Genomic DNA, 27,021 nt, shown 5'->3' on the forward strand with positions numbered 1-27,021 from the left:
AACACTATACAGCTCACTGTCCTGGTGATGAGATCTTGGTGATGGCAGGGTAGTCATTAGTTTCACAGCCGGGGGAAGAAGCTGTTACCCAGTCTGGTATTCCTAGTCCTGATGCTAGGAAGAGTGATAGGGATCATCAACAATGCTTCAGGCCCTTCATCTGCAGTGTTCCAGGTAAATGTCATAAATGGGGGCAGAGAGACCCCGGTGATCCTCTCTGTTTTCTCTCTCCTCTGTAGGGTGCTGTGGTCCAATGGTTTGCAGCTTCTGTACCACCACATTGATGTGCTGGACAGGACACCCTTGATGGTGCTGTTGTAGAAAGTTGTTAAAATGGGGGCAGGGAGCCTTGCATGCCTCAATCTCCTCAGAAAATGTAGATGCTGCTGTGCCTTCTTGATTAATGGAGGTCTTGTGGGTCTAGGTTAGATTGTTCGTTACGCAGAGACACAAGAACTTTATGCTCTTCACTCTCTCCATGACAGAGCCATTGATGTACATTGGAGAGTGGGCAACCTGCACTTCCTGAAGTTGACAATTACTACTTTTGTCTTGTTCACACTGCGACTCAGGTTATTGTTCTCACACCATTTGACAAGCTTCTCTACCTCCTCTGCATGCTGACACATCGTTGCCGGTGACACCAACCACTGTTGTACCTTCAGTGAACTTGAAGTGGTTTGAGCTGGGTCTGGCATTGTTGTCATGAGGCAGCCTGAACAGCAGGAAGTTGAGCACCCAGCCCTGGAGTGCACCAGTGATTGGGTGTTTCCTGCACTGTAGGACTGAGCAACATTTTAAAAGTATTATTTTATCTCTAAACTGCTCAATAATATAAAAACTGCAAGTATTTCTTTCAAAGATTTGTGATTTTGTGTTTTCCCCCCCCCCCCTCCCCATCACATGCAGGTGAGAAAAAATTTGTCTGCCCAGAATGCTCCAAACGCTTCATAAGAAGTGACCATCTTTCAAAGCACATTAAAACACACCAGAACAAGAGGGGCAACCTTTCCAGCCATAATAGTGCAGCTATATCATCAATGGAAGTGACGTCTGCCTCAGATGTTGGTATCCTTGCAACAGGAGGAACTATTATGTCATCTGTAATAGCAAACATTCAGCAGGGCCATATGGAAGGGATTGGAACTGATCATTCTGATGGTGCAAATACTGAAGAAATGTTACATAATACAGATATACAGTTAGTCACGATTGGCGGGGATGACTGTATGGACTAAAATTTATAGAGAAATGATGTGTTAGTGATTTTATAAAAGAGCAAATGGCGAGTAAATTTTATGCTTTTTCTGCAGTCTTTTTATCAGTGTGATAAAATTTCATCTATTATGGAAAAGTGAAATGTCACTAAAATGCCTTATTTTCTATGTATTTGTAATACAGTATTCATAATTATTGAACACTGGCAACGTTGCATGTACATTTTGCAGATGCTCACCACATGTAGCAATTTTCAAATATAGCACTCATGATAGATTATAAACACAGGAAAATAGCTATGCAAGACTGGGGGAATTCTTGAAAATTAAGATTTGGGGTTGATGCAGTCCAGAATGGGAAAGTTAATGGGTATGTACATCTCGGAACACAATCTATTGTGATATATCTGTTTTCTATAAAATTTCATAGCAATTTTCTAATTCGCACATTACATTTTCTGATATAATAAGCATTTCAAACATAAAAGGGTTACTGGTCTCATTCTATAAGGTGATTAGTAAACTAGCTGTTTGTCAGTTCAGTGTCTAAGTAAGTACGCATTTCTGTGTGTTACTAAGCTCTTTATAAAAGAGGAATATTGTATAAATGGGAACTGAAGTCTTAATCTATTTTTTCAATTTATTAAAAGCCATTTTTTGCTAATGTTAAGGATCATCTGCCAAATAACTGTATTGATTATATTTAACCTTGAAGTTAAAAAGCGGCTACTAAATGAAGCTTCTTTGACACTTTGCAGATCCTTATGCATCTACCCTTTGTAATTTTCTATATTCAAGTTTTTACTATTTGTTGCGCATATATATATATATTCAGTTTGTATTTTTATTATGTATTTGTTAAGGCTACAGAGGTATTGCTTAACTATTTAATCTTCATCATTTCAGCACCAGAGAAATGGGGATAAAGATGCTACCTTTTGACATTTCTTTCTTTCCAAACTGTTGGTGTGCAGTACTAGTAAAGATCACAGCATTTATCCCCAAAATATATCAGCAGCATCTTACGCCATTTTTTTTTAAAAAGTACTGAATCACCTCATAGTTTGTACCCTTTTGAAATTTATTTTTAACTGTCTTGCCCTTACTGTAATGAAATCAATTTTGCGGAATAAACATTCAGATTGCAATATAAACCAGCTTTGATGAACCATATTGTGGTTTCATTACTTTTATTTTGGTTCTTAGTGCTTGAACCACTGCTATGAAGGGATTATCAGTGTCAGGTGATTAACATTATTCCTCAAGTAAAATAGTACTGTGTGCATAAAAGCACAACTATAGAATGAAATGTTTTTATGATGAATCTATTGATCATTGTTTCCATTTTTAATCCAGTTACTCGTTAGTATGTGTAATATGATTGTCCAAAGCTCCCTCCAAAAATTAGATTGCACATCAGCATAAGACTTGAGACCTCCTGAGGTTTTCCTCAGTGAGAATTGTGATTTGTATAATTCCTTAAAGATTTTCACTCGTCACAAAAATGTTAAATTGTATTGGATATATGGCCCTGAAACTAAGATATGTTATGTGCAACAGCTGAGATAACGTGTGTTACATGTGAAAATAACAGATAGTACCGTTCTGTAGTAATTGCTTTAAAAAGGAACTTTTAATGTTTTAAGAGTCGAGCAAATTTCTTTTGCATTCTAGAGCTAATTTAGATCATTTTTCCTATCTCTTCCACCCTCTCCTTTTCCTTCCCAAAAAAAGTTAGCTATTCTTTGAAACAATGATGAAACTTGATTTTAAAATTAAATAAAAATATATACATACCATGTGGAAATTGTGTCTAGGGTTACATGTTCCTTCCAAATGTAAATTAAAATGCTAATAAAGTAAGATTATACTATCAAATTGCTGACCTTATTTAAATGTCATCACTATTCAGCATGGGTTTCCTCTGGGTGCTCTAGTTTCTTCCCACGTACCCAAATTGTGTGGGTTGATAGGTTAATTGGCAACTGTAATTTTCCCCTAGTGTGTAGGTTGATAAAAACGGGGTGTTCAGGAAATGTGTGAAGAAAATGAGATTAAACTGAACAGCTGATTGATGGTCAGTGTGGATTTGTTGGGCTGTAGAATCTGTTTCTATACTGCTTGGCTCAAAGATAAAATATAGATATGAAACTTGGACAATGACCCTGTTTTTTTTAAACCTGGAGGATGTACTTCCCAGAAATAAGTCTAACACATAACATGATTGCTTTTTCTTTTATAATATTGCTGTTATGCAAAATAATTTTCTTGTATTGGGATTTAATGCACTCAACCATTAAGTTGGTCTAAATCTGAATTGATTTTATGCCAGCATTTTAGTCTTGCATGTAATTCATTTAGAAAACCTTACACTGTTCTTTTCACTTTTTCAACAATGTTAACATTGTACTGTAAGCATCAGCTGATCGTAGTGGGAATGACAAAAGTGGTTATCAGGATTTACAGATAACCTTGATCAGCTGGGTAACAACTGAGAAATGTAGATTGAGTTTAATTCAGGTAAGTGTTAGGTGTTGTAGTTTGGGAATACAAATTAGAGTAGGATTTACACAATTGATGGGAGTGTGGGGAGTGTAGAACCGAGGAACCCAAGAGCACAAGTATATGGATTCATGAAAGTGGAATTGCAAGTAAAATGGTGGTGAAGGCTTTTTATCAGGACATTAAGTATCAATGTTGGGATGTAATGTTGCAGTTGACAAGTTGTTGGTGAGGTTCATTTGAAATATTGTGTTCAGTTTAGATCACCTTGCTATGGGAAAATAGCCATTAAGCTGGAAATAGTGTCCAGGAGTTTGAGGAACTGAATTATGGAGAGAGGTTGAGATGGTTAGGACTTTTCTTTAGAGTAAGGGTGATCTTATAGGGCTGTATAATGTCACGAATAAAATGTGCACATGCACTTTTCCCAGGATTAGGGAATCAAGAACTAGAGGGCTCAGGTTTAAGGTGAGAGAGGAGGGATTTAATAGGAACCTGCTGGGCAGCTTTTCACCCAGAGAGAGGTTGGTGCATGAAATGCTAGAGGTGGTGTTCGTGGATGAACAACATTTAAAGGATACCTGTACAAGTACAAGCATAGGAAAGATTGATGGATATGAGCCAAACATAGGCAAATGGGACTAGCATAAATGAGAATCTTGGTCAGTTGGGCTGAAGGGCCTTTTTCCTTGCTGCATGACTTTTAAAGTGGGAATTTCTAGCCAGATAATATGACAATATTATCTCCTTTTGAAATTTATCAGATTTTAATACAAGTTGGAAGAAGTAGTCATTTTGTTTGCTTAAGATAGGAACAAATAGATCAAGGACTACTTAAGCTGTACTGTACAGTACCAGTAAGACATACCAAGCAATAATTCATTCTGTAAAAGCAATAGGAAAAAATAAATGGAAAATGCTAAACTTGTAACACTAACACCTAGAATACTGTTTCATTCTAGTTGTCATATTTTAGTGTACAAGAACAATTTACCTGTTTAAAGGTGTTCAGCATCTATACTGGAGATTGACTGGCAATGAATTAATAGTTAAGTCATTTAAAAGTGTGTTTAATTTGACTTTTATGCATTCACTGGGTAATTTTTGTGCAAATTGGGCAAATTCTATGCAGCAGAGGAGCAGCTTAATTTAACAAACAAGTTTGAGATTCAACCCACTGCATGTTAATCATCTGAATATTTGCACTCTGTTCCTGCATACATTGGTAAATAATATTATTTTTAAGCCAGATCATTCTAATGACCTTACTCATTTTTCATAAGAACTTTAACCTTTTGAATTTAGAAACTCTTTTGACAGGGTTCAAAATGTTCGGGCCGAAACGTCGTCACTACCTCCTCCCATAGATGCTGTCTGGCCTGCTGAGTTCTGCCAGCATTTTGTGTTTGTGTTTTTATCAATTGTTTGGGTCACACTCACCCATTCTCTAGCATATGTTGGTTGCTCTTTCTCTATCTCTTCAATCCTGTAGAATAATGATTAAGTTTTTAAGAAATCTTCATACAAAGTGAACTGCACTACTTTTGAAACTTAGGATTATACCCTTGCATTGACTATCCAAGTAGCTTAAACAGTTGTGTTTATGAAGTCCCAAATATGTATAAAAAAGCAAATCTGGTAGGTATTGGCTGGACCACTTCTGCCTTTGTTTCAGGATGTTAGATTATGCAGAAAATATTTGAGCATAACAGAAATTTAAAGGCTGTATGCGGAACCACAGTTACAGCCATCTTGCAAGGTCATACCCTCTTATATTAAAACATTCTGAACTATTACTGATCAATATGCAAATGATCTGGCATTCATGATTGATTTCTAGGAGTGCCATTAGATGCAAAATTTCTCCATAATCACTATTAGCCTTGTGTTTGTTTGGAGAGAAGATACTTAGTTTTTGACCTTTAATCAAATTCCTATATTTTCAGCAACTTGCACAACCAATCCACTGTCTGTTGGTTATCAATTCATCCAGCACAAAAATTGGGTCAATGCCTCCCATGAATCCATGCTGACAATGAAGCACCAAATTATACACTGGTGTAATTCTCCCTGATAACTAGTACTGATGCTACCACTTGCCTACATACTAGAAGTAATATACAGCAGGAAGTTAACTAATCAAACTGCACATCTTTGGAAAGTGAAAGGATACTAGAGCACCTGGAGGAAACACATGCAGTCACAAACAGCATCAGAGGTCAGGACTGAAGCTGGGTTCCTGATGCTGAGAGTCAACATTCCTACAAACCCGCACTGTGGTGCCCAAATTTCTTTCCATTGTCACCCTGGATGATCTAGTCACCTATTCATGATGCAACCCACCCTTTCCTCCAGCTGCCCTCAAAATGACCATAGATGCGCTTTCTGGTCTTGTTAATCTCTTGTCTCCCAAGGTATTTGAGATTCTGCTTCTTACCCATTCTCACTAGGTTAGAGTCAGCATGGTTTCCTTCATGGGAAACTGTGACTGACAAATCTGTTGGAATTCTTTGAAGAAATAACAAACAGGATAGACAGTATTATAGTAAAGATACTTGCATGCGTGCAAGATTAGTGAGTGGCGAGAGGCAAAGAGTGGGAATAAAGGGGGATTTCTCTGGTTGGCTGGCAGTGACGGGGTGTTCTTCAAAGGTTGGCTTTCGGACCACTTCATGTTAAATGTCAATGATTTGGATGACAGAGCTGATGGCTTTGCTAAGGTTGCAGACCATACAAAGATAGGTGGAGGGGAAGGTAGTGATGAGCAAGCGGGGAGTCTGCAGAAGGACCTAGACAGATTGGGAGAACGGGCAAAGGAGTGGCAGTTGGAATATAGTATAGGGAAGTGTGTGACTATGCACTTTGGTAGAAGGAATAAAGGTGTAGACCTTTCTACATGGGAAAACTTTAAAAATCAGAAGGTCAAAGGGACTTGGGAATCCTCATGCAGGATTCCCTGAATATTAACTTGCACTTTGAGTCAGTGGTAAGGAAGGCAAATGCAGTGTTAGCATTCATTTCAAGAGGATAGAGTATAAAAGTAAGCATGCAATGTTAAGGCTTATAAGGCATTGGCCAGACTGGACTTGGAATATTGTGAGAAGTTTTGGGTCCCTTATATAAGAAAAGATGTACTTTCATTGGAGAGGGTCCAGAGGAGGTTCACAAGAGTGAAAGGGTTAACCTATGAGGAGCATTTGATGGCTCTGGAGTATAGAAAAATGAGGGAGATACTGTTGAAACATATTGAACATGTAGAGAAAGCAGGGAGGATGCTTCCTATAGTGGGGGGAGTCTAGGACCAGAGGGCACAGCTTCAACGAAACCCAATTTCCCTTGGGATAAATAAAGTATGTCTGTCTGTTCAAAATAGAGGGATGTCCATTTGGAACAGAGATGGCGAGTAATTTCTTTAGCCAAAGGGTGTTGAATCTGTGGAATTTATTGCCACAAATGGCTGTGGAAGACAAGTCATTGAGTATACAGAGAGAAGGCAGGAGAATGGGGTTAAGAGGGATAATAAATCAGCCATGATGGAATGGCGGAGCAGACTCGATGGGCCCAAATAGTCTAATTCTGCTCCTATACCTCACTTAAAAAGTCACCACTTATCTCTTCCCAGTACCCAGTCCAACTGAAATTGTAAATTGTTTTCATCATCAATGACTCTAAAATCATTGTGTCAATCCCTCGGACCTCTTACCACTATCCTCAAAATTATTTTATAACATTTCCAGACTTTTTTTTCTCTGTGAACTACTATGAATTGTTTCAAGTCCTTTCCAGCAACTTAATTAAATATTTCAATTAAAATTCTATCCTCTTACAGCTAATAAACTCATTGAAAGAAAATTATTGGTGCCTTTGTGTTTTCCTTTCGCTGTGCCATGCCATCCACTCCTAACATCTATAGCTATGTTTTTTCCTGTGTGATGTGGAATTAACTTCCACATGCAGTCTGATGATGTCTATCTTTATCACTGCATCACTTTTCCCTAATCTTTCTACCAGTTATCTTGTCTCACATCTTATTATATTTACTTCTGCTAAATATTTAGAAGATTTGTTTTGGTTCCAGCAACATGCAAGTTCAAGTTTAATTGTCCTTCAACCAAACATGAACGCAGCCAAATGTAACAGCATTACTCTGGGGCCAAGGTACAAAACACAGTGTCAGCAGTCATACACAGCACAAGGCACACATAGCACCTATAAGACAGCAACAAAATACAGTCACACAAAAATATATATAGCCCAAGTCCCTGAGTCCTTGAATATTGCAGTAGTCTGCAGTGGAACACAATGCGTTTTGTCTTCTGCTGAGTGACCACTGGAGATCAGCACGGACACCATGCCACACCACCCTCGACACTAGTCGAATGCACTGACTTGACGCCTCTTTCCTGGGCAGCCGCAAACAGGCAACACTGGGGTTTGCGGCCTGGTCTTCACTACAGCTGAGGCCATGCCATCCACAGCCACTATTCACCAATAAGCAAGTGGATTGGACTTGGGGAATTACACATTACCAATGTCCCATGGGGTCCTGTGATCTCAAAAAAAGTGACGAAGATGATCACCTGCTGTTAGACTCCACACCACCTTCGCACACCGAAGTCTGGCTCCTTCAGCTTCTCTGCTAATGAGCAAGTTGCTGATGGGGTAGGCCTGCAGCACTTCTTAATATCATGCAATCATGAAAAATTTAAAAGTTTAACAAAGATCATAACATCCTTGGTTAGCCCCATAGAAGGCAGCTTCCGAGTGCACTACCATTTTACTAGAAGGAGAAGTCCATTGTGGTAGACTTAATGATCTTTACTACCCTTCTGCAGCTTTTATATGCAGCCACAGTTTCAGGTGGAATCTTGGTGTCATTAAGTTTGTTTTGCAATCGTGAACTAATGCTTTGCCTATTTTCTGTCCAGAAACAAATTTGTTTAAAAATGTCTTGTCCTTTCTTAATCCTAGATAACAGTTGTCCAGGAATGTATCATTCCTACCCTTGTCCATCTACATTGATTTTTGAATCCTTTCATATCTAATGTTTAAATGGTACTTTGAATGTTCCTCACACCCTTTCCTTCAACCATTTTTTTGCTTTCTGTCACAACCCCCCTCCATTCTGGTTAGATTTGCATTTAATTTCCTTCTACCTAAAGCTACCTGTAACTCATTCTCTGGAACCATTTTCCTAAACTTGCTTCAATACCCATTCTTTCAGACAAACTTTCAGGTATCCCTAATAATTTAGTCCTGAGGCTCATATCCATTTCCAGAAATCTCCTGAGATATATTTTATCTGTGAAATCTTTAATATAAACTATCGGATGAGAGGCAAGGAAAGAATGGAAGATTAACAGGATAGGATTTCTTACTGGGATAGGTATCCCAGTAAGCTAAGATTATTCAAAGGTGATACCATTAAATTTAATCCACAGAGTATTTGTATATAGCTTAATTTCAGCAAAAAAATTAACAATAGTTGCATTTTCAAGGCAGAACAGTGAGAAGGTATTGTAACAATGCCATTAGTGTCTTTTAAAAAGTAAAAGTAACTTGCAATTCAGCAATTTCATCATATCCTTGTGTGTTTGAACAATTTTATTTTGTCATTTCACCTGACTTAAATAACAATTCATCTCTTAAGGGAACCTCACGAAAGAATGATAATCATCAGGGAAATGCTAAATAATGCACCATTTAGATGAGGGAAATGAAAATAGTGTAGCAGACATCCCACCTCTCCAGGAAGTTCAGGGAGTCTCCCGCATATTGATAGCAGCTCCCTGACATCTGCAAATTAAATATTGTACAATATCCTGGAAATCGGGGGGGGGAAGAGAGAGAGAGAGAGAGAGAGAGAGAGAGAAAAAACATCCTGCTTGGTCTCTCTTCGTGCTAAGTAGACTTGTCAGTTTTCTCTGCGGGCAGGCTTTACAGTTGACCCCTCTCTCTCTTTCATTGTCCACCTGTTCAGTTTAGTGTCCTGCATCGCCATGGCAGAGTGTTCCAAAAAAAGAAAATATAAAACGTACTTCACCCCAGACTACACTAAAGTGTACTCCTGCCTAATAGGGGTCAAGAATAATGACAGTGTTGCTCACTGCACTGTTTGCAACAGTGACTTTTCCATTGCCCATGGTGGGTTAACTGACTGAAAAAGATACATTGAGGTGAGTTTAACAGGTGTCATTCACCATTAGCATAGCTAACGTTATTTAAACTAGCTGGCTAGCTGCTAAGGAGCTACTCTATTGATGTCCGACATGATGAGGCCAAACTCCCTGTAGACTTGCTTAAAGTTGTAATATAATAAAAATTGACTCCATGATAATATAAGTACATATCTTAATGTCACATTTTCTGCGTAAGACTATATACGAGGGGTGATCGATAATTTCGTGGCTTAAGGTAGAAAGAGTCAATTTTAGAAAACCTAGCACATTTATTTTTCAACATAGTCCCCTCCTACATTTACACACTTAGTCCAGCGGTCGTGGAGCATACGGATCTTGGACCTCCAGAAAGTGTCCACAGCAAGAGTGATTGATAAGTTTGTGGCCTAAGGTAGAAGGGGATGAGTTATTAACTTCAAACTTTCTGCATAATCACTCAAAGAGTTGAACTTCATGTGCATGTAATGAGAGCTGTATAACTCACCTCCTTCAAGATCTGTATGCTCCACGACCGCTGGACTGAGTGTGTAAATGTAGGAGGGGACTATGTTGAAAAATAGATGTGCCAGTTTTTCTAAAATTGATTCCTACTGTAGGCCACAAATTTATCAATCACCTCGCGTAATAAGGATACACCTTATGCTTTTATTTCTTTTGGGGACCACAACAGGATCCACCCAGAAGTACATGTGACCTATTTCCTCTGAGCAATTGTTTCCAGCGCAAAGTAAAGTTAGAGGTAGAGGAAGGCAAATGAAAACTTTCGCTATTAATTGGCCTGTAAGCTATCGGTGAATTGTGCAGCTGTTGGAAATGCGCGTTAGGTCAGGTGCTACTTGTGAAGAGAAAAACAGGATTGGCATTGCAAGTCAATGACATTTCGTCAAAGTAGTTCGTGTACTCGTGTTGGAAACGGAAAATCTAAACAAAACTGCAGTCAGCAAGATCCACGAGTCTGCTGAACACCCGAAAGAATTTTTATTTCGTGTATTCTTGAAGACTGTCAAAGTCCAATAGTTCCCCCATTTAAAACTTTTTATCTTTATTCACTCACTATTGCAACTAAAACAGTGTATGCATCTGGCGGTGGATTATCAGTTAGGAGAACAGCTGATTCACGTTACCGGGCTATCAGGCTGGTGCAGGCGTGTGGGTGGAGGCGCGCGGGCGGGTAGGTGCAGGGGGCGCGGAGAGGCGCGCGCGCCGGTGGGTGCTGTGGGCGCGGAGAGGCGCGCGCGCCGGTGGGTGCTGTGGGCGCGGAGAGGCGCGCGGGCGGGTAGATGCAGGGGGCGCGGAGAGGCGCGCGCGCCGGTGGGTGCTGTGGGCGCGGAGAGGCGCGCGGGCGGGTAGATGCAGGGGGCGCGGAGAGGCGCGCGCGCCGGTGGGTGCTGTGGGCGCGGAGAGGCGCGCGGGCGGGTAGATGCAGGGGGCGCGGAGAGGCGCGCGCGCCGGTGGGTGCTGTGGGCGCGGAGAGGCGCGCGGGCGGGTAGTTGCAGAGGGCGCGGAGAGGCGCGCGCGCCGGTGGTTGCTGTGGGCGCGGAGAGGCGCGCGCGCCGGTGGGTGCTGTGGGCGCGGAGAGGCGCGCGCTAGCTATTCAGCGATGGAAGTAACACAGCAAATTCATTTAGTATGAGACAGCCAGAATCCCATCGCACCGGCTGAAGTGGATGCCAGGTAAAATGTTACCTAATATTCGGTATTTTAGCCTGTACCAATTATGTGTGTCTTCTGTGAAGTTGGTGCTTTGGGAAAGCCTTAATGCATCTTTATTTTTAAAAAAAATACTGTCCCAGGCGGTAGTTCCTGCGCGGGCACAGAACGGGTGTAATCTGAAGAGTTTCGTTAAATCAACCGTTGCTTGATATTATGTGGAGTTCTGGTTATGCTGGTTTTGCAATATTCAGTCATATATATTGTACTCTCTTCCATCCCGACACACACTTTTGAGGCTGGTGTGATGGCTGAAGAAAAAGTAGGTACAAATACCCTTGTATCCGCCGGTCGTAATGGAGAAGAGCGAATAGATTTTATAAAAAAACAGGCATTTAAGTCGTTAAAAGTGAAGTCTGAGAAATGGAATAGGTTTATCGCTGTGGATGAAAACAAGAAAGTATTATTGGACTTCCTCGATAAGAAACAGCACGGAAGGCTGCTCTTATTTACAGGCACCGGAGGAGCCCTGCATGCTGATGTTCAGGTACAAAGGGAATTACCGAATAGAAAGCATATCGTATTTAATCTTAAACGTTAGAATGAAGAGTACGAAGACCTTTCAAACTTCATTCATGCCCACGATTTTCTTGTTTAAAATTAAAGCAAAGAAAATTAATTTTGCACTCTGAAATTTTGATTTCAGGGCAAGTGTTTTTTTTGGTAGCAGTCCATACTGAAACTAATATTTGCAGAAATTAAAGTTAAACGCAATTTCTATTTTGTATAGAATTTCTTATTGGACAGAGAAGTCCAAGAGATTTTATAATGTGTTAAAATCACGGTGTTTAGAATAAATGCTAAAAGCTGTTTTAGTGTTATAGGATTGGCGACCAGAATTCGTAAAGTTAAGGTAAAAGAACTCGAGGCAAAATTCTGAAAGACATAAATTTTTAAACAAGGAAGAGTTGCATTTGAAAGTGATGGCTTTTAATACATGTCAGTAATCAGAGAGAAGAAAATAAAGGGGAGCAAATGAGTGACGCTAATTACATTGCTTTTCGAAATGAACTATGAATAAACTCCTTAATGCTGATTTAATTTTAATTGTTCTAATTTTTAACAGTCGTTTCCATCAAAAAGCAAAATGCTTTATATTTTAAAACACTGTGGTGAAAAATCCTTGAAAAATGAACTCGCAAGTGAATTGGTGCTAGGGGAGATCTTGCAACACCCAGTGGAACACCTGACCATTTTATTCAATGAGGTAACATAATTGAATAATTTGTAACAAATTGGATAGTTGTTTGTCTCTTGAGTGGAAGTATAATGTTTGCCCTGGTGAATAGCATCTGCTCATTAAACGAGAAGGTACCTCTTGATCGGTTGCCAATGTACTCAAGTGGCTATTGAGATACCACTTTCGAAGTGTCGTTGCATGTTTGTCTTTTGTGGCAGCTTTGTAGCAAGTACGCTCAGTGCAGTTTTCTTGAAGGAACACAAGTTTGTACCGCGTGTTGCTCCTTTCTTCCAATTCTACTGATAAACATTGCTTGACTACCTTAACTGCTTTGTTCACCCTAACTTCATACGTTCTGTGCGACATGGATTTGATCAAGCAGAATGGATACACTTTTGCATGAGTCAGTAAAATGAGTGAATATTGTTTACTAGTGTTATTGATCCTAAATCATCTTGGAGGGTGTATTTTATGGTGCATTAACCACAGTATTCATATAAAAAGAAACAATTCATGAGTACTAATATACATAATATTGCTATGGCGTGTGGTAAATTTAGTACTTTGTGTTACTCTTTGCAACAGCCTTACATAATACAGTATAGGCTGAATTAAGTAACATTATCAAGCTGCTTAAGGCAAAAGTAAATCACTCAAACGGCAAAATTGACATAGCAATTTCCATGAGGACATTGAGGAATTTCTGAGCATTGCCAGTAGCATAAAAACTAAATGACTGAAGGGACTGAGATGCATGTATGTCAATCATTCGTCAAATGGAATGGCTTTGGTAAAGCAACTTCATATCACTGGTATCAAATAACAGTGAATAATGTATTGTGATGCGATTGGCTTAATTAACTAACTTGGTTAAATATGCATTTTCCATTTGTCTCTGTGAACAAAAACACTTGATTTTCCAAATTGCATGATACATTGTTCTGAAGAAGGAAAACAATTGAGATGATCTAATCTGAATAGAGTCTCGGGTTGAAGGATAATTTATAGAGTAGGACCTCAAAAGTCTTAATATCAATTACTGAATGTGTCATGTTTCTGTTAATGAAGGAATACAATGATAGGATTAATAGGTAATTGGAGAATAGTGTTTTGTACAATGCAGACAAGCTTGACTAATTGTCAAAGCTCAATTTATTTATTGAGATACAGCATGGACTAGGCCTGTCTATCCCTTCAAGCTGTGCCACCCAGCAACCCCTCCGCCCGCCCCCCCCCCCCCCCCCACTGATTTAACCCTAGCCTAGTCTCAGTACAATTTGCAACCAATGAACCTACCAACCGGAATGTCTTTGGGCTGTGGGAGAAAACTGGAGCACCCAGAGGAGACCCGCACAGTTGTGGGGAGAACATACAGACTCCACATGGACAGTGGTGGGACCTGACCACGGGCCGCTGCCATTGTAAAGCATTGTGCTAACCTCTGCGCTACTGTGCCATCTCAAATGAGTGAGTGTCCCTAATAAAAGAATGAGGTTTGGGGACATATTTCAACTAAAATGAAATGAAGAACCAGAAGAGAAAACAGGTAAAATATGTGGAAAAGAGGAGCAGCCTAGGCAAGATGCACTTTTTAAACATTCCTACTTGTCTTGGAAGAATTGGGTGAACTTTTTCCAGATTGCATTAATCCTTCTGATATTTTGGATGCCAGATTTGGACTTGGATCCAATGAAGATGAATCTAGCCTAAGATTTGAGCTTGATTTGACATGATTTTGTTTGTATTTGATAAAATGTCACATGCCCTATGTAGTGAGCAAAGTCACAAGACAAGGAAGGTAGTAAAATTAGTAAGTTGATATAGAAGCTGGTGGATAATGTACGTTGCAAATATGGAGTCCATGTAATCTTTCCACCTCTGTCTAATAGCTTACCACTGTTCACAACTTGACATGGGAGTAAAGCAGAACTTCATTCTTACCTCTTGTTTAGCATTTCACATTCTTCTCAACCTGCATGGAGTTATTGTGTCATTACAGCAGAAAAGAATGTCACCAAGGATCCATTCGCATTAATCCTACACCCAGTCCCACAAGCCTGCCTGCTCCCAACAGATCCCACCACTCGTCCACGCAGCAGCATTGATTTATATTGGCCAATTAACCCACCGACCTGCTTGCCTTTGGGATGGGGAGCAAACTGGACTACCTGGGGGGAAACCAGTACGTTCACAGGGAGAACATATGGATTCCATAAGCAACACTTCCAGGTTAGGATTAAACATTGGCTGCTTTGGGTGTGAGGCATTAGCTCCTTGTTGTTTCAGGTTGGTACTTTGTTAGTGGGCCAGACATTCATTGCTGTTGCTGTCTAAAGCTGAGCTGTCGGTTGTCTGAGATAGCTTGACTAAAAGATTGATGACTTTTGTTCTGTAGGGCTATAGCATAACTACTAGGTATTCTTGCCTTTTTACATAAGAACATAAGAAATTGGAGCAGGAGTAGGCCATCCGGCCCATCGAGCCTGCCCCACCATTCATTAAGATCATGGCTGATTTCTGTAAGCTCATCTCCATTTTTTGTCTAAAGTTACTTGAGTTAGGTTAGATTTTATCCTTCATAAGTTATTATGTGTTATGTTTACTATTGTGCGTTACACCCTGGTTCGAAGAAATGAGACAATTTTTCTATATAATATGGTTATATATGTTCATGTATATAGTTAAAACGACAATAAACTTGACTAGATCTGACTTGCCATTGAATTCTAGTTGTTTTTATTTTGATATATTTTCTCTTTTGTGCATTTCATCCAGGTTCTGGCTCCTATTCTGTCCAATATGAATAATCATTCAGGTTGGCCACAAGCTGTGTCACATGATATCCAAAAACACGTTGAAACTGTAAAGGGCAAAATATTTGTTGTCCATGGACAAATGGAAGGAAAAACTATTTTGCCAATGCCTCTGCTTCCTGAAAGTCAAGATGTGGAAAAAGCAGATGAGTATGCTCTTTCGCTGATTTTGTTTTTTCCTCATAGGTAGTTGTAAACAAATATTGTCTGGTTTTGGAACAAATCTATTCTCGAATGATACTCCTTCATATCATAGGTTTTCCAAACTCTTGTGATAGAATTGTTTTCTTAAAATGTGTAAGCAGTTTTTAATACATGAAAGAACTTGCAGAAACTTAAAGTACTAACCAGAAATATAATTTCATACTCGATATTCCCAGTCACTTCACACATGAAATGCTCACATGCTGATGATGTGAACTTGATCATGAAAGTCTCTTCAAGGTTATATCAGCACAATGGTCAATTGCCATCTGAGTGATAAAGATTATATCTCAATTCTCCTTTACAGTTGATAATGTTATGATTCACAATTGAACTCTCCTGATTAGCTTTCTGGACAGATGCATATCTAGTTCTATTGTATAATTCAAGATTAAGTTTAAAAAAAAACATTCATTTGGAATGCCTAATTCATGGGACTGGAGAGGAGAGTGGTGTGCAATTCTCCGGGAATGGTGCTATGACCACTTTTTTTTTAGGTGTACAGGGCTTGTTTTCTAGATTTCAAGGAAATATAGGCTGACAGATTGAATGGACAATTAATGCTGAGAGATGTGAAGTGTTGCATTTTGAGAGAGAGTGAAATGAGTGAATGTAAGTGTGAGAACATAACTCTAAAATGGATCAAATGACAGAGATCCAGAGGTTCCTTTGAAGTAGCATGGTAGGTTGATAAAAGTGGCTGAAAAGGTAAATGTAGTCACAGGTTTTTATTTGTGAGATGTAGATACGTGACATATAAGAGCAAGGAAATCTTGCTGGACAACAGATGTGAGTAGGGTACGATACCTTGTTCTGGGTATTTCAGAAAAGATGTGATATCTTAGCAGGTGCAGAAAAATGTACTAAATTGATTCCAGGGATGATGGACTCCTATTGTAGGCATCGGCTGGAGAAGTTTGGGTTCTTCTCCTTGCAACTGAAGTAATGCAAGGAGATCTGGAAGCATTTTTAGAACTGTAATAACGTTGTGTAAATGGTACTGTTCACAACTGTAGAGGTTCCAAGTACATATAGATTACCATATGTAACCATCAGGAACCTAATGGTTGTATATGTTACATTTTAGGAGCCAAGACTCTCAATATACTGCTTGATGGTAGTGGTGAGAAGAGAGCATAGACTGGGTGGGGGTTTTTGCTGCAGCACTCAGTGGTGGGGAGGGCTTTGCCTGTGATGAACTGAGGTACATCCATCACTTTGTTGTTTTTCGCAACCCTCGGTGTTGGTGTTTGCATACCAGGCTGTGTGTGAGCAGTTAGGAAACTCTCCACTGTGCATCTATAGAAGTTCGTCAAATTCTTTTGCTGAAATGCCCAATCTATGCAAACTTCTAACTGAGGCGAGGAGCTGTCATGCCTTGTAAGTGACTGCATTTATATGTTGGTCCCAAGACAGATCCTCTGTTAATGCCAAGGAATTTAAAGCTACAACCCTCTCTACCTCTGATCCTCTAATGAGGACATGGACCTCCAGCTTCTTCCCTTTGGAGTCAGTAATCACCTCCAATTTTGCTAACATTGTGTGGGAGGATGTTTTTGTGGCACCACTCAAACAGATTTTCAATATCCTTTCTCCTATGCCAACTCGTCAGCACCTTTGATTTGTCCAATAACAGTTGTATCATCAGCAAGCTTAAATACAGCACTGGGCTGTACTTAGTAACATAATCATAAAGTAAGTAAATCAGGGGCTAAGCACAGAACCTTGTGGTGTAACTGTGCTAGTTGTGATTGTGGAGCAGATGTTGTTCCTAATCTGTATTAATTGGAGAGGAAAGCGAGGATCCAATTGCATAGGGAGGTATCAAGGCTCAGGTCCTGGGGCTCAGTGCTGAGTTTCGAGGAGGTGATGGTGTTGAATGCTGAGCTGTAGTCAGTGAAGTTCATGCTGATTCATTGCCCAGGTGTTCAGAGTTGGGTGAAGAGTCAATGAAATGGCATCAGCAGTTGACTTGTTGTAGATCCAGGTCTCTCTTCAGACTGGAGCTGGAATGTTTCATCACCAACCGCTCAAAGCACTTCATCACAGTGGATGCAAGTTTGACTGGACGACAGTCACTGAGGCAGGTTACCATGTTCTTGGGCACCAGAATGATTGAAGCCTGCTTGAAGCAGGTGGGTATCTCAGACTAATGAAGCAAAAGGTTGAATATGTCCGTAAAACATTCCAGCCAGTTAATTAGCAGAGGTCTTCAGTTTCAAGAACAAGGTGAAAGGCGAAGAAGTCAAAGTGACACTTTGAAATTTTTTGAAGCAGCAATTAGTATTGAATGCACTGCTAGGAATAGAGGGTGTTGAGTCGTAGATTCAATAGTAACATATAAAGGGAACTTTTTCAAGGCCACAGGGAGCGGGCAGGTGTGAACTGGAATGCTTTTGCATAGAGCTGGTGCTTGATGTGTCATTTCCATTCTCTGTTTATAAATACTGCTGTCTTTGCTTCTTTGTTATTCACATCTACTCTTGTTTTTACATGAAACAATTTTTATATTCCTCAGGAGAATGTTGAAAAAATTCAATCCTCTGCCACTAGGATAAGCTGCTTTCAATTTATTTCTGTTCTTAAATTTCTCAGATGGAGGCGCATCAGATTTTCTGTGGAATTTTTATTGGTGATCAGTGAAGTTCCAGGTTGGCTAGGAAGAATGGGGTGATGGTGTAGGTGCTTGAAACAACTTGGGTATTTCTAGATAGGTTGACAATTGGCAGAATACGGAAGGAAATGGTGGATAGGGAAGGAACAAAATTGACATCAAGATGAGAGCAACAGAAGAACATCTTTTAAAATTATTTTAAAAAGACATGAAAACTGGAAAGAGAAAATGCATCCGATTCTCCGAACAAGGAAAGGAAATCTGTATCCTTATCCTGTTGAGTGACTTTCTGACTGAGGTTCAGGACAATGTAATTGACTCTTAGCTGCCCTTTGAAGTGGCCTAGCTGACTACTCTCCACCATTTTCAAGAGTGATCAGGACTGGGCAACAAATACGGGCTTTGGTGTACGTACTATAGATGAATCTGAGCGTGGAGTAACTTTAAGAAAAACTATGGAAATCTTTAGCTAAGAAAATTAGCCGTAGTTCTGCCTTGTGCAATTCTAGGAAACGGTATTATAAACCTTTACACCAACATTTCCAAATTTAAATTGTATGATTTATATATCATATGTATTACACTTGTAAAGATTTTCATGGGTATCTAGATCTCTAATCCAAATGTTCAGAATCAGGTTTATTATTATTGACGTGTGTCATGATATTTGCTATGTTTTGCTTTAGCGGTAGAGTGCAATATATAAAAATACTATGTTAAAGTACAAAATATGTAAGAGTAGAACAAAAAGAGCAAAATAGTGAGGTAGGGTTCATGGACAATTTAAAAATCCTGATGGCAGAGGGGAAGAATCTATTCCTAAAATATTTTGTCTTCTGTTTCCTGTACCTGACAGTAGCAATGAGAACAGGGCAAGTACTGGGTGATGTGGGGGGTCCTTTATGATGCTGACTTTTTGAGGCTGTGGAGATGAGTACCCATGATGGACTTGCTGGCTGGGTTTACAACCCTCCAGCTTCTTCTGATCCTGCAGAGTAGCAGCATCATTGTCTGAAAATACCCAAAATTTAAATTTGTAACACTCTTCCAACAAAGTCAGTTATTAATCAAATATTTTCATTTTATTTATATTCAAAGTATTAATTTACTTGTAAAGCATAATGTTTAAAGAGTGCATATAATCCAAGTTTAATACATAATCTACTGTTTGATGCTAATAAATTTGGACTGGAACCTCCTATTGTACATAAATAGTTGCAGTTGAAATAAGCTGGCTAGGTGATCCCAAATGATCTAACTTATTGAGTGACTCTGTTTGTGTAGCCTTCCACAAATGGACAGATCAATACTTCATTCTGTTGAATCTATGGTGATACAGTGGGCACATCAGGTAATGGATGTCATCAAGCAAGATTCTGCTCAAGTCTTATTTGAAGAATTTAATCCCATACCAAGTGCAGAAATTTACTTCTGGATTTCAAGGAAAGGAAACTTGCTTGGAATATATAGGCAGGTTGGTATGTTAACTCTGCGTATTCAGTGCTTATTTTGGTAGCATGTGACTGCTGCTGTCATTTAAAACATAGCACTAATGTAAAGTGTTTTCCCTTATGGGTTTTAGAAAAAAGTTTCAGTATTTTGAATGTAGTTTGTAAAAGTAACTGATGTATGTAACGAGTACTGAGTGAATTATTGAATATGTAATCTAGAAGCTTGGTCTCACTATTGAAAGATCCAAGTTCAAATCCACTAAACTGAAGTTTAGATAGATAGATACTTTATTCATCCCCATGGGGAAATTCAACTTTTTTTCCAATGTCCCATACACTTGTTGTAGCAAAACTAGTTACATACAATACTTAACTCAGTAAAAAAAATATGATATGCATCTAAATCACTATCTCAAAAAGCATTAATAATAGCTTTTAAAAAGTTCTTAAGTCCTGGCGGTAGAATTGTAAAGCCTAATGGCATTGGGGAGTATTGACCTCTTCATCCTGTCTGAGGAGCATTGCATCGATAGTAACCTGTCGCTGAAATTGCTTCTCTGTCTCTGGATGGTGCTATGTAGAGGATGTTCAGAGTTATCCATAATTGACCGTAGCCTACTCAGCGCCCTTCGCTCAGCTACCGATGTTAAACTCTCGAGTACTTTGCCCACGACAGAGCCCGCCTTCCTTACCAGCTTATTAAGACGTGAGGCGTCCCTCTTCTTAATGCTTCCTCCCCAACACGCCACCACAAAGAAGAGGGCGCTCTCCACAACTGACCTATAGAACATCTTCAGCATCTCACTACAGACATTGAATGACGCCAACCTTCTTAGGAAGTACAGTCGACTCTGTGCCTTCCTGCACAAGGCATCTGTGTTGGCAGTCCAGTCTAGCTTCTTGTCTAACTGTACTCCCAGATACTTGTAGGTCTTAACCTGCTCCACACATTCTCCATTAATGATCACTGGCTCCATATGAGGCCTAGATCTCCTAAAGTCCACCACCATCTCCTTGGTCTTGGTTTAAACTGATTATTAAGAACAAAAGGCTCAGAGTCTGCAATGACAATCGCAAAATTACCAGATTGCAATTTAAAAACCTGTCTTTCACTAATCTTCAAGGGATGTACTCACCATCTTCAACTGCTCTGACCCAACTGTCACAGTCCTCTCAAAACAGCCCAATAAGCCACAATAGGCATAGTGAGGGAAGGACAATAAATACTGGCTTTGTCAATCATGTCCACACTACCACAAATGAACTAAAAAGAACTCTTAATTGGCCTAAAGACATGTAGATAAGTCAGGAGGAAGATGTATCTTATTTTGAAGCTGTTCTGTTATTCTGTAAAATGATGAAGAATGAATTGGAAAAATGTCCAGGCCATCCAGTATTGTTTGATTTGTTTGGTGTTAAAGAATCTATCAGTCTCAGACTTGAACATGTTTATCAATTGAGTATCTGCAAAGATTTTTGCAGGAGAGAATTCCGCATTATATGAACCTCAATGAAGGCACTTCCCTTGATTTCAGCTTTAGTTTTCCCAAAAACTAGCCTAACCAGTATTTTACTGTCTAACCAGTGGAAAAAGTGCAAAACCTCTCAAAATCTACCCTGTTATGGTTAAAGAGCATTTTAAATTACACCCTTTGGATCTCCAGGAACAGCTCATTCTGCTCAAAGAATAGTACTTTCTCACTAATGGATATTAATCTTCTGAAACTTTGTTTTGTTCCAACAATAACAGGCACTGAGACCAAAGCTATATATTACTCAATTTCTGATCTCTTTAGTATATAATCTCAACACTTCCCTCCAACTTCCTTGCAGTAAAGACTGACTAGCCATATACAGTTCCTTGTTAATTAATTAATGTACCTGTATATTGTTTTGAGATCTATGTCCAGTCATTTCCCAGTACCTTGCTAATATTTACTCAACTATTACCTCAGTTATTTTCACTTTCCCCCCCATATTTCTTGAAGTGGTAAGTTTGCACTGCATAATTTTTGTCCTATCTTTGTCCCGTCATATCAATCATTTAACTTTGTCCCTTTTGTTGTCCTTACTATAACTCAAATACCTTAATATCACCAGGGAATCTAGAAATACTAAACTGTGTTTCTTCGTCAATGTTCTTGTTGTTGGTTGATGTCTCTAGGATCCCAATACTATCACAGAAATGATCCATTTATGTTTGCCATGGTTTCTTGTTAAAAAGCTCTGATATTGGCAATGATTTTGTTTCCCCTTTTATTTGCAAATAGTAGTTGTCGAGTAGTTTCCAGCTACCTCATATAACAGGTAAACTCAGATGTAGTATTCACCAGGGTAAACCTTGGGAGATTTATGCAACTTTGCTGTATGACCAGTATCCATGACTCGAGCATGATAATATTCTCAGTAAATTGATTTACAATTTATGCACTTGTGCTTGCATAACTAGAACCACTAACCTTGTTGGCAAATGCATAAGGAAATGCTGGCATTACGTGGTGCCAATAATTTAACTCAAAATTTGGTCTCTGTGTATCTGTACTTTAAGGTAAGAGGTATTATGTAATCATTTCAGATCAGAAAGAATTGTTTTGCTATATAATTTTAATAATAACTCTACAATTGCTTCCAAAGCTCCAGCATCCCAAGGTTCGCAAAATAGCTGATATACTGAAAATGACAGAAAGCAGCTACTACTCTACATTCAAAAGCATTATCTTGAAATTAAGAGAAGGTAATTTGCTGCCATAACATTTCAATATGTAATGTATATATTGTTCCAAGATAAAGTCACCAGGCACTTGGATGTATTAAAACAAAAAGTTTTCTGATTTTTATGCAAACACTTTATTTTAGCTTTTTTGAAACAAATTCAAGTGATGAATCTAAAGTAACTTTTAGATCTATTGGCACTGTTTCTTAATGCAGTATGTGTAAAGTATTGAGGATAACTTCAATCGCTATTGAGAGAATACAGCTGAAAGGTTAGACGTTGAGATTTGGACAGATGCCTGGCGATGGCAATATTAGTAAATTGATGAACTACGGCAAATTATTGATTTTCTTGTGCCCAGACTATTCCTAAACAGGAGTGCAAAAAGAACTTGCTGTTGCTACTGGAAACTTAAAAGCAAAATGTTGGAAATACTCAGCAGTCGAAAGAGTTTCTGATTTTTAAAAAATCTGAAATAGTAACCCAGTTTCTCTCCTCAGATCCAAGTATCATATTTCCTGTGTGATATTTATTCCCAAGAAGTATCTTTGTTAGATGACCGTGTCTACTTTTAAGATGTCAATTAAATTATTTGTTTTTCTCCCCCCCCCAAAACAAATCTCAAATATCTGTATCTCCTGATATCTAATAGTAAATTGGATTATTTTTTCTAATTTAGCCCAGACAGAAATGTAAGTTATCTGATACTGTCTAATAGTATTTAATTTGTTATGTATTTCCAGCATTTTGCCACATGCTGTAGTAATTTGCATTGTAAGATTGCATTGTATTGTAGGTGGCGTTGTGGATAATGAAGTAGGTTTTCAAAGCTTGCAGAGAGATTTAGGTCAGTTTAGAAGAGTGGGCTGAAAGATGGCAGATGGAGTTTAATGCTGATAAGTGTGAGATGCTACATTTTGATAGGAATAATCCAAATAGGACATACATGGTAAATGGTAGGGCATTGAGGAATGCAGTAGAACAGAGTGATCTAGGAATAATGGTGCATAGTTCCCTGAAGGTGGAATCTCATGTGGATAGGGTGGTGAAGAAAGCTTTTGGTATGCTGGCCTTTATAAATCAGAGCATTGAGTATAGGAGTTGGGATGTAATGTTAAAATTGTACAAGGCATTGGTAAGGCTGAATTTGGAGTATTGTGTGCAGTTCTGGTCACTAAATTATAGGAAAAATGTCAACAAAATAGAGTACAGAGGAGATTTACTAGAATGTTACCTGGGTTTCAGCATCTAAGTTACAGAGAAAGGTTGAACAAGTTAGGTCTTTATTCTTTGGAGCATAGAAGGTTGAGGGGGGGACTTGATAGAGGTATTTAAAATTATGAGGGGGATAGATAGAGTTGACGTTGATAGGCTGTTTCCATTGAGAGTAGGGGAGATTCAAACAAGAGGACATGATTTGAGAGTTGGGGGCAAAAGTTTAGGGGTAACGTGAGGGGGAATTTCTTTACTCAGAGAGTGGTAGAAGTGATAGAGGCAGGTTCGATATTGTCACTTGGATAGGTATATGGACAGGAAAGGAATGGAGGGTAATGGGCTGAGTGCGGGCCAGTGGGACTAGGTGAGAGTAAGCGTTCGGTACGGACTAGAAGGGCTGAGGTGGCCTGTTTCCGTGCTGTAATTGTTGTATGGTTATATAAGAATATTATTCATGGGGTTGTTTGCCTACTTTTCATAATCACCCCTCTGGGCAAGGCCAACAAAATGAAATAATCCCTAGAAAAATAGATACAAAATTCTGTAATCATTATTAGCAAATTACATGTTAATTGGGATTTGCATTTTTTTTTAAAGTGTGGTGATTTGAAGTTTTTAAAACATTTATGTAAATCCTTTGTATTTCTTTAATAAGCTTCCACCACCCTAAAAAAAAAATATAACTTTTCCATGTTGCTCAAGATTCACTTTACAATTTGTGAGTTTTGTTTGTTTTGCTCTTACACTGGTATGAAATGGTAATAAAAATAACTGGGGGGGGGGGGTTGTTTTGGCTATCCTACAGGTGGAAGACATTTGCAAGTGTCCAATACAGCACACAGTAATTTTACCAAAAGCAGATTTAATATCACTGGCATATGCTGTGTAATGTTCTGTGGCAGCAGTACGTTGCAATACAAATTTTTTTTAAAAAAACTATGAAATGCAATAATGTGTGTATATTGCATTTTATAGTTTATTTATAGTTTTATATGCACACACCTTATAGCTTTATAAAAATTAGTACAGATACAAAGTGGGGAGCAAAAAGAGGTTTTGTAAATGGGTTAATTCAGAAATCTGATGGCAGAATGAAAGAAGCTCTTCCTAAAACATTAAGTGTGTCTCTTCAGGCTCCTGTACCACCACCATGATGGTAACAATGAGAAGAGAGCACGTCCTGGGTGATGGGGCTCCTTAATGATGTGCTACCTTTTTGACACATTGCCTTTTGAAGATGTCCTGGCTGCTGGGGAGACTAGTGCCCGTGCTGAAGCTGGCTGAGGTTGCAACTTTCTGCAGCTTTTACTGATCCTGTGCAGTGCCCTCCCCTCCATACCAGATAGTGATGTAACAGAATGCTCTCCATGGTACATCTACAGAAATTTGTGAGAGTCTTTGGTGACATAGCAAGCCTCCTCAAACTCCTAATGAAATGTAGCCACTATCATGCCTTCATTATTGGGTGAATATGTTGGGCCCATGATAGATCTTTTCAGGTGTTGCCATCCAGGAATGTCTCGCCCTTTCCACTGCTGATCCCTCAATGCAGACTGGTGTGTTCGCTCGACTTCCCTTCCTGAAGTCCACAATCAATTCCATTAACTTTTATCACAAGTTTCACATGTCATGTTTATGTCCTCTAAATGTTTTCTTAGAGATGTTATTCAATCACCAAGATGACCATTAGTCCTCAAATGTTTGCAGCTGTCTCAGAGGCTCAGGACATTGAATTGCATCTTCGACCTTTGAAACATCACCTTTCCCAACTGGAAGAGTCAAACTTCCCAGACATTGAGCGACTTATCGCTCCGCTTTTCCACACTATCTGCTTAATATGGAGCCACTCCAGATATTATTGTTTCCCATCAAGAATTATTGTCTTGCTGCAAGAATTCTGCAATTTAATCATCAACCAGGTAAGAATATAATGCAAGTGAGAGTATCTGGTCCTTAGTAGATCCTTAATTACTAGCTTAGAAAATTTACAACTTAGGAGAATTTGTGACTATATTATATTTCCTATGCAGTTCCCATTGTGGCAACAGATTATGAATAGCTCTTCTGACAAGAATGGAGAAAGTTTCCAGACTACTTTTAATGAAAGTAATGTTTCTACAAAATACTACAATATTAATGAGCAATGATAACTGCTTTTTTAAAAAAACTCTGACATCTTGCTGCTTGGTTTTAAAACTTGGAACATCTCACTGTGCTTCAACAGGTAGTCACCTTGGGTTTGTTTAAAACTTCCTTGTCACCACTGTTATGTTTTGTAACTCCAAAACATAAAACTAATTGGAATGGAGTCCAGAATGCAAGCCTGACTTTGTTGTTCCTTTAAGTGAGGCGAACACATATGACATGGTGGTGTAATGATATATGCCATTTACGTACTATTACATATAAACCCCAATGCATTATGTAAACGAGTACAGGTCCTGAGCCATCAAACACTCCTTTAATGCCAACCTCTTCATTGCTGAGATCGTTCTTTGCCCTTGACACTCTCCAATGCCTACACATCTTTTAGATAAGGGGCCCAAAACTGCCCACAATACTCCAAATGCAGTCTGACCAATGCCTTATGAAGCCTCAGCGTTACATCCTTCCTTTTGTATTCTCGTCCTCTTGAAGGGAATGCTAGCATTGCATTTGCCTTCCTTATCACTGAGTCATCCTGCAAGTTGACCTTTAGGAAACCCTGCACAAGGACTCCCAAGTCCCTATGCACATCTGGTTTTTGAATTTTCTCCCCATTTTGAACATAGTCCATGTCTTTATTCCTTTTCCAAAGCACATGACCATAAACTTCCCTACAGTATATTCCATCTGCCATTTCTTTGCTCATTCTCTCAATCTAAGTCTTTCTTTACTACCTGTCCAAAAGTATTTTAAGCATTGTTATTGTGCCTACTTCTTCAGCTTTCTCAGTTTGTTCAATATATCAGTGAATAAAGTTACTCCTTTGGTCCCTTTTAAATATTTTCCCTCTGCTGTCTAGTTGCAGACTACCTTACCTGGGGAAAGGAATGCTCTCTATGCCCCTCATGAATCGACATACCTTGTTAACGTAGCATGTTAACACCTCCTTAATGTAACTATATACATAATTTAAAAAGTTACTTAAAATGTGTAATAAAAATTTTGGCTTTTCCAATGTTCAGGAGAGTCAGGTTTTTTGGTTAGGCCCAAATTTAAATACAAGTTGTTAGAATGGCAT

The 27,021-nt window shown here is 39.0% G+C and overlaps 2 protein-coding genes across 4 annotated transcripts in view; both read left to right on the top strand.

Moving 5' to 3' along the window:
• LOC140728456 (transcription factor Sp3-like) overlaps positions 1 to 3,095 on the top strand; it is a 60,981-nt gene extending 57,886 nt beyond the window's left edge. For all 3 annotated transcript variants that reach the window (XM_073047199.1, XM_073047200.1, XM_073047201.1), the window contains one exon: positions 910 to 3,095. In XM_073047199.1, the coding sequence (XP_072903300.1) occupies positions 910 to 1,238 (329 nt within the window). In that variant the 3' untranslated portion in view covers positions 1,239 to 3,095. The remainder of the gene's footprint in view (positions 1 to 909) is intronic.
• An 8,409-nt stretch (positions 3,096 to 11,504) lies between these two features.
• dnah9l (dynein, axonemal, heavy polypeptide 9 like) overlaps positions 11,505 to 27,021 on the top strand; it is a 276,890-nt gene continuing 261,373 nt past the window's right edge. Inside the window, 6 exon segments of the mRNA XM_073047202.1 lie at positions 11,505 to 11,572; positions 12,675 to 12,815; positions 15,564 to 15,751; positions 19,704 to 19,893; positions 22,505 to 22,604; positions 25,506 to 25,717. Coding sequence (XP_072903303.1) covers positions 12,696 to 12,815; positions 15,564 to 15,751; positions 19,704 to 19,893; positions 22,505 to 22,604; positions 25,506 to 25,717 — 810 coding nt within the window. The 5' untranslated portion in view covers positions 11,505 to 11,572; positions 12,675 to 12,695.

The sequence above is a fragment of the Hemitrygon akajei genome, chromosome 5 (genome assembly GCF_048418815.1).
Source record: "Hemitrygon akajei chromosome 5, sHemAka1.3, whole genome shotgun sequence".
In the NCBI taxonomy this organism is placed as follows: Eukaryota; Metazoa; Chordata; class Chondrichthyes; order Myliobatiformes; family Dasyatidae; genus Hemitrygon; species Hemitrygon akajei.